General features: G+C 34.4%; 1 protein-coding gene across 1 annotated transcript; it reads right to left on the minus strand.

Annotated features, from left to right (window-relative positions):
* Positions 1-5,220: 5,220 nt before the first annotated feature.
* Positions 5,221-7,014, minus strand: LOC145669091 (uncharacterized). Its single transcript, XM_081737441.1, has 2 exons — positions 6,413-7,014; positions 5,221-6,025 (listed from the first exon to the last, which is right to left on the minus strand). Exons 1-2 carry the CDS (start codon positions 7,012-7,014, stop codon positions 5,221-5,223), a joined length of 1,407 nt encoding a protein of 468 aa, XP_081593567.1.
* Between the last annotated feature and the right edge of the window lie 7,865 nt (positions 7,015-14,879).

The following is a 14,879-nucleotide window of genomic DNA, read 5'->3' on the forward strand; positions in this document are numbered from 1 at the left end:
ACTCACCATCTAGAATGAGTAGGTACAGGATGACGGGAAGAAACCACATTAATTGACTTCGAAATAAAATTCTGTATTTCATTAAAGCTTGTGTACTATTGTGATTGATCGTTGACTGAGTATAAACGCAAGATCACATATCTTTAAGCAGCTAAGAAGTTAACCACGAATAACTCGAACATAGCTGAGATACACGTACCTTTATACAACTGATGACTGGAACTGATGTCGATGTTCTGGACGATATCTATCTTGATGTCAATAGTCTAGAATGGCTGACTATTGTGTACCATTATCCACTATAATGGTTTGCTGAACGATTAGATCTCCTGATCTAATCTTGGACTTAGAATCACAGAGAAGTAACTACTGTGACATAAGTAACTATATGAATATTTAACGTACGATGACTCTCTTAGACTGATCCTTGAGACAGATCTCGTAAACTGATCCTCGCCTTCTGATCTCAATCTCTAAAAACCATGAGGTTTTATACTAAGATTCCAGACATCCTGGAATTCATTGTCGTTGACTTTCTGTATATCTCAGCTATTGGTAAAACGTTAGTTTCACCCGAATTACATCGTGATCAAATTCTCAGACTCACAAATTTTTGCGAACTCAACGATTATATCACAGTCAAAATGTGTCAATGTTACAATGTGACAATCTGATGACAATTCAAAAACATTACAAATACAAATTACAATAGCTTACGAACTGACGACCAAGCGTCTAGCCGTAGCGAAACATAACATTCATTACATACACACAAAACATTGATGTCAACACATAAACACACACACACGTGTTTACGTTACATGATAACATTGAGTTTCTTAATATTCGATTAATTAAATATACTTCCTTTACCAAAAATAATATCTTTCTGAATAATATCAATGACATGTATCAACATGCCCTTCCTTTAAAATGAGAGAACTCCGTTCTCGACTCAATTTCTTCCCTGAAATTGACCGTAAAAATAATTAAGTATATTCATCCATCACCCTGTATATATCTTTATATTTCATTTATCACATTTAAAAGAAATCATAAAAACATAATTTATTTACATTCATTATTTTCTTTTTAAAAAAATTCTTGTCAAGAGTCCTCATAAAAGTATGGGCTCCTGCCATCTATTGAGTTATATATATTACTACTTGTAATTGTGCTGCATTTCCTGTGCTCGGAACTGCACATACATATATTTTCTCGCTCTCGTTCTTGGAAACTTCCACTGTATTCAGTCGCAAAGTTCAACTCAGTGTTTATTATCTCCGCACATTTTCCACTAGTATCAGTGTCCCTATCACTGATGCTTTTCATAAATATGATGCACTTCATTATACGCTATATAATATATATGTTATGTTGTTATGTTGTTATAAACCACTAATACACTAATAAACAACGTATCTTGGCGTTGCATGTTTTTTAGAACACAAAAATAAAAATTGAAAATATTATTCACTTCACTTATGGTAAGTTTGCTATCTGTAGAGTTAGCAACTCTGATGCACTTCCTTCCGCAAAATGTTGTGTCAGCAACGTTTTTGACACTGATCTTGAAAATCTCCACGTCTTATCCTGTTTGCCGCGTTGCTTCGATGGTTAAAGTTAACTTCGAATACGTGCTCCGCACTTTTCGTGAAAATTTCGGAAAATTGTTCACAAAATTACTACGTCGCATGGACGAATGTACAATTTTTCGTGTTTCAAGTTTGTGACTAAATGTTTATCCGTTTTTTCCGCTTCAAAATCGAATAATTCGTGATTTGTGATACATCCCTCTTTGGTTTTGGTGCAGTGCATAGCAACAGTGTTCAAGTTACCTTGTGGTTCCTCTCTTGCTTGAGATAGTGATCTGCATTTTGTTTTGTGCAAATAGTGTGCTTTTTAGTGTGGTTTTTATCTACTTCTGCATAGATTGGAAATAATCCGCAGTTTTCTATGTTACTAATATCGTCATATACCTTTTTATTCTCTACACTTCTTTCCTGTCTTTTCTTTCTACTAAATCTACGTAATTTAATAATTAAATAAATAATAATTATAGACGTTGCTAGTACTAAGACTGTTAAAGTACGGTAAACTTCTTTTCCATAATACCTGTAAATATAGATAACTAAGTGTGAAATCGCGTTTTTATTTTTCTTAAAACTAATATAACTATATCGCGGTCTATGACTCTCTTCTGAACAATATATTCACATTTCCAGCATAGGCCTAGTATTAATGTTCATTAATCGTTCATTATTCTCTATAAAATGCATAATCGATGCATATTCTAAATAATGACTAGTGTTCTAATTGTTATGTAACCTATTCGGATACAAAAATGCTATCCTTGTTACATTTTCACTCGTTTGACGCTGTTATTGTCATTTTTTTTTTCAAAGTCGTAAAATCCTACATTTTCGTGCATATTTCTGTTGTTAAATACACTTTGTTGCTAGTTTTAACGTTGTTTGTAGGTACAATTATCTTTATTGATGTTCAATCTATCTTATTTTAACATTCCAACCTTCTCTGTACTTAGAAATCATTCATAAAGCATCAAAAACATTGTGAATGAGAGAAACTCGTCCTCAGTGGGAGTGGCTTGTTGCTTAGACGGCGGCCATCTTCTCGTAAGTCACGCCCCTTAGCAACGAATCCTTTCTCGCTCGCGCGAGAAGCGAGCAACATGCTTCCCGTCGGTATTCCGCGAGTAGTATGTTTTAGAAAACAGAAAACTACCAAACTGACTATTGTATTCACATGAATACTGAAGATATTCATAAACTGGATACAATAACTTATTATTATACAAATAATCTATATGCCAATTGATCATTCGATAATAATAATAAATCAATAATTCTTCTCTCATTTTAAAAAAAACGTGAATTTAGAAAATGAATTTTAACAAAATAATGTGCTTATATATAACTTAATGATGATTATAGACATGATGCATTATGATTGTATTCTGTTTCCGACTATTACTCGTCTATTATCTATGATTTTCCTACTTTTCTATTCAAACTATTTACTTCTTTTAACGACTTTTTACACTTTTTCGTACTTTTAACGACTTCTTATTGTAGATTTGTAAGCTTACTTGAACTAGTTTATAACACTAGCATCTACTTTATCTATGATTTGTCTATTTATCTAGCTTTACTAATAGACAATTCTTTCTATTTTTCTTCTTTTTGTTTTTGTTTTCTATAGCTTGAAGCTACTGATTTCACTAATAATCTGTTGTTATTTAACTTAGCTATTATCTATTTACATGCTTGTATCTATTCTTATATATGATGATCTATTATCTATGCTTATTTTCTATTGCTTCTTTTTCTACCAAAACAAAGAGTTTTGCCGTATTAGTACTGCGTAACCATTTTTTATTCAACGACTTAATCGTTTCACCAACTCAACTAGACCAATCCTAGTTTTATCTAGGATGACATAACCAAAGGCTTTTCAACTCACAACTACTTCATGCTGTAGGTAAGTATGTCTACATATTACCAATTGTTTTAAATGTTAATCCAATGTTCCTTTTCAGGTTTTATTGCAACTTAGATTTTTTTTCAAATAAACTCCATTCTTCTTCATATCCAAAAATGTAAAACTTTTTTTTTTCATAACCCAAGGCACATACGATATTGATTCACATACTTCGCTTACTTTATTACTACTTTTTGATGATGATGATTATTATTATTATTATTATTATTATTATTATTATTATTATTATTATTATGATTCCTGATTTTGAATTTTATACTTCCGTATTGCTCTATATAGCTTACAATACAGTACTAATAACAATATTGTTGTCAAAATTAATGATATTATTACTCCACAAATTACATACATGATATAGTCTGTTTTTAGATGTAGTTCTGGGATCGAAGTATCGACTTTCAATTTTAACAATTTCTCAGTTAAACTATTTAGCTCTTGCGTATCCAAGGTGAAATTTATTTGTCTCTCAGTCCAATTACCGATCAATTTAATATGTTTATTCTGAATCTGAATTATCCGTTTGGATGGAATTACCAGCTCTCCAATTATTATGTTATCAAATTTATCATAGTTTATGAAATTTGATTTAGCTCTAGTTTGATCAAGTTTTGTTGAAGTAATTTCTTGATGTACACCCACTTTTGTCATGTACGCTTCTTCAACAGAAGAATACATCACACCAGCGTGTGTATATCTGAATATCACATTCCCCAAAAATTTTTCAGAATTCTGCTGGCATCCTTCTAGAGAATTATTTAAAACGATATTATTCAAACATTTCGATTCACGATCCATAGATATGCTTTCACAAAAATATAGAAAACTTTTAAATTCGCATTTACTTTTATCCAATGAATGAAATTTACCTTCAGCCAAATAGACTGCTTCCGGTAATTCATAAAATATTCTTGTATTATTTATTAAGTAGCCCATTGATGTTACGTCATACATTATTGAAATACTAGTATCATATATTATCGGAGTCTTTATTATTAAATCAACATTATTTTCTTCGTAATGGTATTTTACTAAATATACGCTAGACATTTGGTAAAACATTCCAATGTCTGACCTATAAATAGTATTTTTCAATACATCATGAAAATTAATTAACTTTTTAACATCAGCATTAGATAATATATGATATGTTAACTCATTATTTAAAATGCTATTTACTATTTTATTTACTCTCTCCTGTACAAGATGAACAAACAAGTTTCGCAGATTATGGCAAATTACTATCTGAATTTAACTTATTTATTTCAATTATTTCTATATCTCTTATTTATTTAATACTTATGTTTTTATTTATTTTAGTTTACTTTGTATGTGTACCTTGGATTATTTAACAATTTAAATATATTTACTAGATATCTCTAATTTAAAAAAAAATTCTCTAATTTCCTAGTCACTTTACGCTCTGTAAACAATATATTTTTACCAGTTAAGGGATTTTCAGATGGAAATCAACATTTACTTTGATTTCGGGACACGGACTTTTGTTGATAAACAGCGGTCCACCTCGCTGTTTCACTGATAAAAACATGTTGTATACAGATACCTAACAAAAAAAATATTAAACTTGTCTACTAAAAACTTATTCGTGTTTTCTTGTTGCAAATTCATTTTAACTTTTCGTGATGTAGTCCTTTGAGTTTTAAAACTTCTTGGTTTTTCACGCGTTGTTTTTTTTTATTATTAGACATCACTGTCTAAATCCGACTCTTCCTCTTGTCTATCCGAATCTTCCTCATTTGCACTTACAAATGGTTTTAAACGTCTTATGTCAACGGAATCCGTCTTCTCTTGTCCTTTCTTAGTCTCATATTTCACCTTATATGAGTTATTATTCAACTTTTGCACTATTACTCCTCGAATGTTATATCGTTTTCCAAAACAAGCTGGAATGCCTGCTCTTGGCATTTCACGAATCCAAACTTTTTGTCCTACGTCGAAGTTTGGTTGAGAGAACTTCTTCTCAATTTGCTTCTTTTGGGATTTAAACCGCTTCTCCAAATTCTGGTACGCGACCTTGCTTGCTTCCTTTACATTTCTTATTCGCTCTTCGTTTTCTACATACTCACACGGTATGTCCAGATCATGTTCCAAGAACGTTCTGGGTTCACGCCCTGTAAGCAAATAATATGGCGAGTGTTTTGTTCCGTCATGAATCTGTGTATTCATGGTAAACACAATTGAAGGTAAGATCTCGTCCCAGTTTGTAAACTCACGGTCTATATAGTGCTTCATAATTTGTTGGATTGACCCGATAGCTCTCTCCGATGTTCCGATATTATAGTGGGCATCTGTATTGGCAAAATTTAACCGCATACCAAACCGTTCAGCCATCTCTTCCATCACTCGGCTCCGGTGTGTGCTATGCCGGTCCATCGCAAGAACCTCAGGAATCCCATGCTTTGTAATTAATTCTTCAAAAATTGCTTCTGCTATAATTTCTGAAGTTATAGCAGGAACTGCTCTTGCAATTACGTATCGAGTAGCACTGTCAACGAATACAATAACATATTTATTCCTGTGATTTTTCGATCTTTTAAACGGCCCAATCTCATCCATAGTTACATGCTGGAATGGCATATAACTCGGGTATGTTTGTGGATGCAGTGGTGTCCTACCAGCTTTACGTTTCTGTATTTGGCAACTGATGCACTGGCTGACCTTCTCTTGGAAAAATCTTTTCATATTTGGGAAATAGATGGATTTTAATGCTCGATTATAGCACTTCGTGTAGGAATAATGTCCTCCTCCGTATATCGAACAATGCAAGTTCTTGAAAACTTGTTCCCTCAAAGAAAAAGGAATGCATAATAGAAATTTCTTTCCATTAGCCATCTTTTGAGTTCTGAAAAGTTTTCCGTCCTTAATTTCATACCAGCGTGCCTGCTTTTCCGCTTTTTCATCTGCTTCTTCCGGATGTTCTATAGCCTTCATTATTGAACCGAAGAAAGAATCTTTCCGTTGCAACTCAGCTACGTCCACATCTTCGTCGAACGTGATGTTGACTTCAAGGTCCTCTGTCTTTACTGGTAACGCATCTAAATCGATGTCTTCATCGGTTGGTTGGATATTCGTGTTTCTTGATAATACATCGCTAAGGTCTTTCTCTCCTGGACAATGCACTGGCGTGTACTGATATTGTGCCATCTCTAAACTGTACCTTAACAGTTTCGGTGATAATTTTGGCGTTGTTTGAAGGTATTTTATCCACCTGCAATCAGTGTATAACTCAAATTCTTTATTGTACAAATAGTAGTTGAATGCTTTAAAGGCACTCACCACGGCCAAAATTTCTAGTTCCACTATATGTCTTCGTGTTTCGTTTGGTCTCAACACTCTGCTATAATACGCTATAGGTGTCCACTCTCCATTCAATTGTTTTTGCATAAGTACAGCCCCTATTGATTTTGTAGATGCATCCGTATACACTCTAGTTTCCAGATTTTCACGGAAAGGTGCTAATAAAGGTGCATTCATCAACGCTTCCTTTAATTTTTCAAAACTAAGTTGGTGTTCTTCCGTCCACACAAATTTATGTTTTTTTCTTAATAATTGTTGGAAATTAGATGACATTTCCGCGTAGTTTTTACAAAACTTCCGCACATAATTAGTCAACCCAAGGAATGACTTAAGCTCTTTCGCGCTTGTAGGTGGTTTACAAGCTCTTATTGCCTGAATCACTTTAGGACTTATTTCGTAACCAGCTTCGCTCACAATGTGACCTAATGCCATTACCTTTTCTTCCATGAAGTGACATTTTTCTACCGATAACTTTAAACCATATTTTCTTAGTCTTTGAAAAACTGAGTGTAATACAGATACCATCTTCTCCTGATTGTTTACATAGAGGAATACATCATCCATGTAATATGACACCGCCTCCGGATGAACGTTAGCTAATGTCATTGCCATGATTTTTGTATATATAGCGGGCTATTGAATGTAACCCATTGGGAGTTTAGAGTATTGATACGCCCCTACGCCAGGAATATTGAATGCTGTATACTTCCTAGATTCCTTAGAAATTGATACCGTATGATAAGCACTCTTAATGTCCAACACACTAAAGAATTTGTGACCACCCATACATGTAAGAATTTGATGTATAGGCGGCAACGCCACGGAATGGAACTTTACGTGCCGATTCAGCAGTCTACAATCCAGACAGGCTCTAATAGATCCATTTGGCTTTTTTACGAATAACATCGGTGAGTTATACGAGCTATTACTCTCCTCGATGATGTTTTGTTCGAGTAAAATGTTTATCTGTTCTTTAACTTTATCTTTCATAGCTATAGGTATTGGATACTGTTGACGTCGAAACGGAACTTCCGTTTCCAACTCTATCTTATGTTCTACTCCCTTGACTCTTCCTAATTCATTTTCTCGCCACGCAAAAACATCTGCGTAATCGTAACATAACTTCTCTAATTTCTTTTTAATTTCTGGTTTAGTCTTATCGCCAAATTTTAACCGTGATTTATCGTAGTTTTTTCTCGCATCTAACACCTCTTCAATTTCATCCTCTGTTAATCCTTCTTGTCTTAATTCCGATTCACTCATGCATGCTTCTGCATCTCCAATTTTTAAATTTTTCGTCAACATGATCGTCTTATTTGACGAATTCATTACTTCTAAACACCTATTTTCTTTCGACAATATTGCTCTAGGTACAAATATGTTATATTGAGACTCTAACAATTTATATGGCTCTAATAGAAATTCGTTGTTTGCCCAAGAGTTAACTAGGTTAACTTCGACAGTTGTCCTAGTTCTTGGTAACAACTTCACTCTATGTCCAAGAACCCATTTCGGCTTTAAACTTGTTTTTATACTAATTGCAATATTATCGGAAACTGTTCTGGTTTCCTGATCGTTTCTACAATGTTTAATCGGTTTCCCGAATCTTTGAACAATAATTTTACCAGTTCCATAATCAATTCGACAATTTTGTGTTTGCAAAAAATCATTCCCAATCAACATTTGATATGGGGAATCTTTTATTATCCTAAATTCCTGATGAAAAGTTTGATTTGAAATTTTGAACTTAATTATAGCTAATTTGTTAATTACCAGAGTATTTTGCGTGATCCCTTTGATCTTAGTTTGTTGTGGAATTATTTTTGCACTCGGTGGCACTAATTTCTCATTAATAATTGAAATTTGCGACCCACTATCGAGTAGCGCTTTAATCTGTCTATCATCGATTTCTAATGGTAAATATACCATATTGTTGTCTAAATTAACTGAGGCAATTATTTCTCTTGTTCGTACATTTCGATTGCCTGTAAATGCGCCTCGCCCATTTACAGATGTGTTCCGTTTAAATTACTCGGACCTGGTGTTTGATAGTAAGTAGTACCATTTACTTGTGCTGGTACCACTTGCACAAATCTCTGCGGATTCGGATTTTCGAAATTATAAGATTGGTGACAACACGAATTCTGACAATTCCCTTGCCAGTTTCCTTGTTGACCACGTCCTCTATTATTTCGCCAATAATTTCCTCGATTACCACGCTTATTGTAATAACCATTATTACCTCTATTGTTGTTTTGACTTCTGTTATTATTACTATACCAATTCTTATTCTTATTTCCACGGTAATTATTCCTGTAACTACCTCTATTCTGCTTATTATTCCCATAATACTGATTTTTCCCTTGCTTTCTCGCGTTATTCTCTTGTTTCTCTTCGTCTTGTGTTTTTGCCGATAATGCAAGCTGTAACCTGTCTATCTTCTTCTCTAATTCCGCGATTTGTGTAATACTCTGAGGTTCTTGTTTGATCTTATTCTCCTCTTTATGTTTTCTTACAACTACGTGATCTGAATCAGATCCACTTTCATCATCTTCTACTTGCTCCCTAATTTTCTTAACAAGATCTTTGATTGTAACTTTACCGGATTCTTTTTTCACACGCTTTGCTATTTTACACTTATTCTTTTCTATCTTTTGCAAATCCTCCACGAATTTGTCTAGGCTAGAGTATTCTCGCGTTCCTACTTTTTTCATATAGTATAGATGTAATCCTCCAACTATAATACCTATCTTCTTAATGTCATTCATTTTCGAATCTAATCGTTCACAAAGAACGAGCATGTCATATACGTAATTGATGACAGCCTCGTCTTCATGCTGTAACCGTTCCTTAATTTTATCTTCGATATCTATTGTTACATTAGATTTCGTAAACTCTTCTACTATTTCAGACTGCAACTCTTTATACTGTATTTCTGCCGTATTTTTCCGTTTCAGGAACAATTTAATCCATTGCCTCCCTACTCCTTTGAAAATATTAGGCAGTAATTCCTTTCTTTTGCTTTCGGCGATACCTGCCATTTGACAAGCATCGTCGAATTCATCGAAAAACGACACGATGTCATTATCGTTCTTGAGATCGAATTTAGGCAGTTTGTTAATATCTGCATAAAACGTAATGTTAGACGCCATCGTAAAATTCTTATTTTCACTATTTATTAATTTCGGATCTAAATTTATGATTGAAGGAAAGTCTTCCGATACAGATTTAGTCACCGGACTACCTGGGAAATTAAAAACTGGTTCTTTACTCAAAACAATTTTAGGACTCGCGACTTTGTCCTGACTACTAGAAGTATTTCGTCTTTCCGGTGTCCTCACACCAAATAAATTATTCACATCAATATTTATTCCCTTACTCGCTTTCTGTGCTCTAGTTAACACAGTATTTTCATTCATTTATCTATACTTCATTCAACTTTTAATTACGAAGTGAGGGTGGGTGGTGAGGGTTAACGTATTACTTATTCTACTTGAGTCAATTGCCTTAGTCATTCGAGATGCGAACCAAATCTCGTATTCAAGTGGTGAACGATCATAATACAAAATCTTAACATACTAAATTACTTCACTATAAACCAAACTTAACCATAACCTAATTAAAACGTATTCTTAAAACTAAGATTATTCCGTTTCGGGATTCGCATCATAGCTATTTCCACCATAAGACTGGTGCGACCTACTCTTAGCACATGTTCGAGGATCGAACCAAAATATCTCCACCATAAACTACCCTAGGATCGGTACAAAAACCAGCATCTCTACCATAAACTACCCTAGGATCGGTACAAAAACCAGCATCTCTACCATAACAACCTTCCACCGTCGTGCCTATATAGCATGGGGATGAAATGTTAAATGACGGTCGAAGATCGCTGCTACTCACCATCTAGAATGAGTAGGTACAGGATGACGGGAAGAAACCACATTAATTGACTTCGAATTAAAATTCTGTATTTCATTAAAGCTTGTGTACTATTGTGATTGATCGTTGACTGAGTATAAACGCAAGATCACATATCTTTAAGCAGCTAAGAAGTTAACCACGAATAACTCGAACATAGCTGAGATACACGTACCTTTATACAACTGATGACTGGAACTGATGTCGATGTTCTGGACGATATCTATCTTGATGTCAATAGTCTAGAATGGCTGACTATTGTGTACCATTATCTACTATAATGGTTTGCTGAACGATTAGATCTCCTGATCTAATCTTGGACTTAGAATCACAGAGAAGTAACTACTGTGACATAAGTAACTATATGAATATTTAACGTACGATGACTCTCTTAGACTGATCCTTGAGACAGATCTCGTAAACTGATCCTCGCCTTCTGATCTCAATCTCTAAAAACCATGAGGTTTTATACTAAGATTCCAGACATCCTGGAATTCATTGTCGTTGACTTTCTGTATATCTCAGCTATTGGTAAAACGTTGGTTTCACCCGAATTACATCGTGATCAAATTCTCAGACTCACAAATTTTTGCGAACTCAACGATTATATCACAGTCAAAGTGTGTCAATGTTACAATGTGACAATCTGATGACAATTCAAAAACATTACAAATACAAATTACAATAGCTTACGAACTGACGACCAAGCGTCTAGCCGTACCGAAACATAACATTCATTACATACACACAAAACATTGATGTCAACACATAAACACACACACACGTGTTTACGTTACATGATAACATTGAGTTTCTTAATATTCGATTAATTAAATATACTTCCTTTACCAAAAATAATATCTTTCTGAATAATATCAATGACATGTATCAACAATATATATATATATATATATATATATATATATATATATATATATATATATATATATATATATATATATATATATATATATATATATATATATATATTAAAAACTTTCTTTTTAAAGATGAATGATGTGCTCTAAAGTGACAAGAAAAGCTTGTCTGAAGAGAAATGAAAGTGAGTTGAGGCCTATTTAGTATATCTTAGATTCTTTGCAGGGCTATGTTTCAACTTCGAGGGAAAACGTACACGTAGAGAAAACACAGAACTCGCTGCCAACTGTGTTCAGCATTCAGATTTGGGAACCTGCTTCGTCAATATTTTCCTCATGCTCTGCCACATTTGTATCTTCAAGACTTCATCAGAGGATGTTGGAACTTCTGATACGAAATGCCTATAATTTCTATAGTACACCAAAAGGTTTGATTTTGCAATACTGTCATGGGTAAGATCAATGTTTTCTTTGACAGTATTATTGAAGGTGCAGTGCAGCGAAGTTAATTTAAAAAAATATATTTCACCTTTTAGAAATGTGCAACTCAAATTGCCACAGTAGCATTAGAAGTTGCAGGGTTCCTCAAAAATTGACACATATAGAGTTGGGGGTGATATTCTTCTAGTACAGGTACCCAATAAAAGCTCGGTAATGCGCACGACAGAGCCGGTTAGGTTGCGTTGGACTATCCGCTGTGTTCGACTCGGCTTAGATGAACCATCCTCTCGATTCGGCTCGGTTGAGGTCCCCCACATCTCGGCAGACGTGACATATGAGCGGTGTTTCTGAGCTCGGCTCTGTGGTGAAGAAGCCGCGAACCGACCAATTTAAACCAATTGCACAATTAGCGTCGGCACGTTTCATTCAGCGCATTCAAATGGACCGAGTTTCGTCGCAAGTTGTTAGATCGGTTTTCGCTTTTATGGAAGTGACTGTATGTCCGGCTTTGTGAGTCTTCCTGTATGTGACCTCTCCTTAATGAAATCCTTGGTTCGGCTGTGAAGATAATTGTTACGAACAAAGTTCTTGTAAAGTCAGGTGTAAATTTCTTCCCCGATAAATTTCTTGTATACCTATCTTGAAAAATTAATGGATTTAAGCAGTATTCGGTAGCTTTTATCAATTCAGGTGAGTAGGGTCATGTCTTTCATTGGACATTTGAAAAACAAACACTAAAAAGAACGATGTTTTTTTATAATTGAAAATAAAACTTCACAGATGTTGTTTACAACACCTTGTTTCGCATCCATATAACACCACAGGATTTTCATTGGATGAAAGATATTCAAGTAACAATTACCTCACATTTTCTTTACTGTTTGTGCACTTTGCTGTTCTGTTGGAAATATCAAAAGAAAAATGTTTAATGAGTATCAATTTAGGCAACAACGACACGCTGATCTTGTCTCATGCTTCACAGCGTAAGCGTGAAGATTCATGAATTATCGGAAATGAATTTTCTAAAAGGTAGTCCAAAATAGGCCTAATATAGGCACATTAAAATAAAATAATGATATAGAAATATAATTTGACAGAAACGTGAAATTCTTGTCTAGTGTTGAATCTGTTGGTTAAGTTACTTTTAAAATGTATCGAGTTACTTTGCCATCAACTTTTTCTTATACACAGTAGGCCTATATGACACAAGTTATACTAGGTGATTGTTGTTACTTACATAACTCATACCCTGTTAAAAATGATTTATTCAAAAATGAATACATTTTACTACTCAAAAAAATTGAGTAAATTTGTCTCAATTTTGAGGAGAAAATAACTCAAAAAATGAGAATGAGGAAATTTAGTTTCATATTTGAGTCAGAGACTGGTTCTCAAAACCGAGTAATAATGTAGTCTTAAGAAATATTGTTTTATGACATAGATATATCATTGAATATCGTGAGATAAAAAAGACAGTTTGCAAATGCAAGACTATGGAAAACAAGTACGAACAAGCTAACATAAGAGCACAAAAGTCCTTTATAATCCTGAACTATATGTTCTCATTCTGGCTGATGGAGGAACTACTTAGCGGATGGATATAGAGAAAGTTAGAAGGCAACATAACATGGTCGACAAGTGTTGTTTACCAACATCATAAAGGATTTCGCAGGTAAGTACTACTAGCAACATGAATTTAGTTTTAAGTGTGAATGCAACATTGCTTGCGTGCGATCATTGTAATCGATTGACGTTTAATCACGACAATGCATTATTTTCCTTGGAAAATCATGAGTAATGCTTCTAGGTACTGGTTCCCAGATAGAATGCCCGGAAGCCTCACTCTATGCTTCTGGGCATTCTATAACTTAGACAAAGTTGTTGTGTTAATGATATGAGACTTTCCAATATATTCAGTAAATTGTTTACTTTTTTTTTTTTGGTGAGTTGGGGTGTGCAGGTTTACTTTTGGCGCAGCACTCTAAATAACTGTTGGAAAAATACAATGCTTTTAATAATTTCCTTCTTATTGTCCCCTAAAAGATTTGTGGTGGGTGACATGAAAATAACTCACTTGCAGGCCAGTATCCACGCGGGGAGGGGGGTCTAGGGGGTCGGGCTCCTAAATTTTTACTGCCTGCCTAAAATGTTCACTGTAGGCTTGCTCACTATAAATGAACTATAATATGGTTGGATTCCCCCCCCCTATATTTTTGGGCTGGCTACCGGCCTGCTCACTTCCACAGATAAAATTTCAAGGGACCACCAGAAGTATTAGTTGAAAAATTGCAATTCCTTTACGATTTCCATACAAATACGGATTCCGTATCTGTTGCATAAAAGCTACAATGTAAAAAACACAGGCATTACTCGAGCAGACTGTTCTATCAAGTTTTGACACATTTCTTACATTCTCAGGTTGGGTTAAAGTTCTTTTTTTTTATTTTAGCAGCACCGAATAAGAAGCTCCAGTACTACATACAGATTAACTTCAGAAGGGCTCAATGTAAATACAGTGTGGACGTATGGCATAAACACGAACGAACTTGGGCTAGGTGGCAATAAAAGCATGAATGCTATCTAACCGAGTCAGTGCAGGATGAACCTGGTGGTAGTGTTCGTAGGTTTCTTTAAGAAAATTTCCCTCGACAGACACAAACTTTTCACTTTATCAAATTTTCCGTTGTTTGTTGAGTGTCCAATACCTATGACAGAAGTTATGTAATAATTTTAATTTAGCTATATTAAAAGAACTACCACCAGTGGCGTCATTTAGGGGGCAGGGAGGGGTAATTGCAC

This window comes from Thermobia domestica, chromosome 13 (assembly GCF_964235325.1).
Source record: "Thermobia domestica chromosome 13, izTheDome1.hap1.1, whole genome shotgun sequence".
Lineage (NCBI taxonomy): Eukaryota > Metazoa > Arthropoda > Insecta > Zygentoma > Lepismatidae > Thermobia > Thermobia domestica.

Excerpts from the sequence above, each read along its gene's own strand:
- LOC145669091 (XM_081737441.1), bottom strand. The coding sequence starts at position 7,014 with ATGAATGCACCTTTATTAGCACCTTTCCGTGAAAATCTGGAAACTAGA. Across the intron at positions 6,026-6,412 it reads GCGGAAAAGCAGGCACGCTG|TGCTACTCGATACGTAATTG; the intron begins GTATGAAATTAA and ends ATTCGTTGACAG.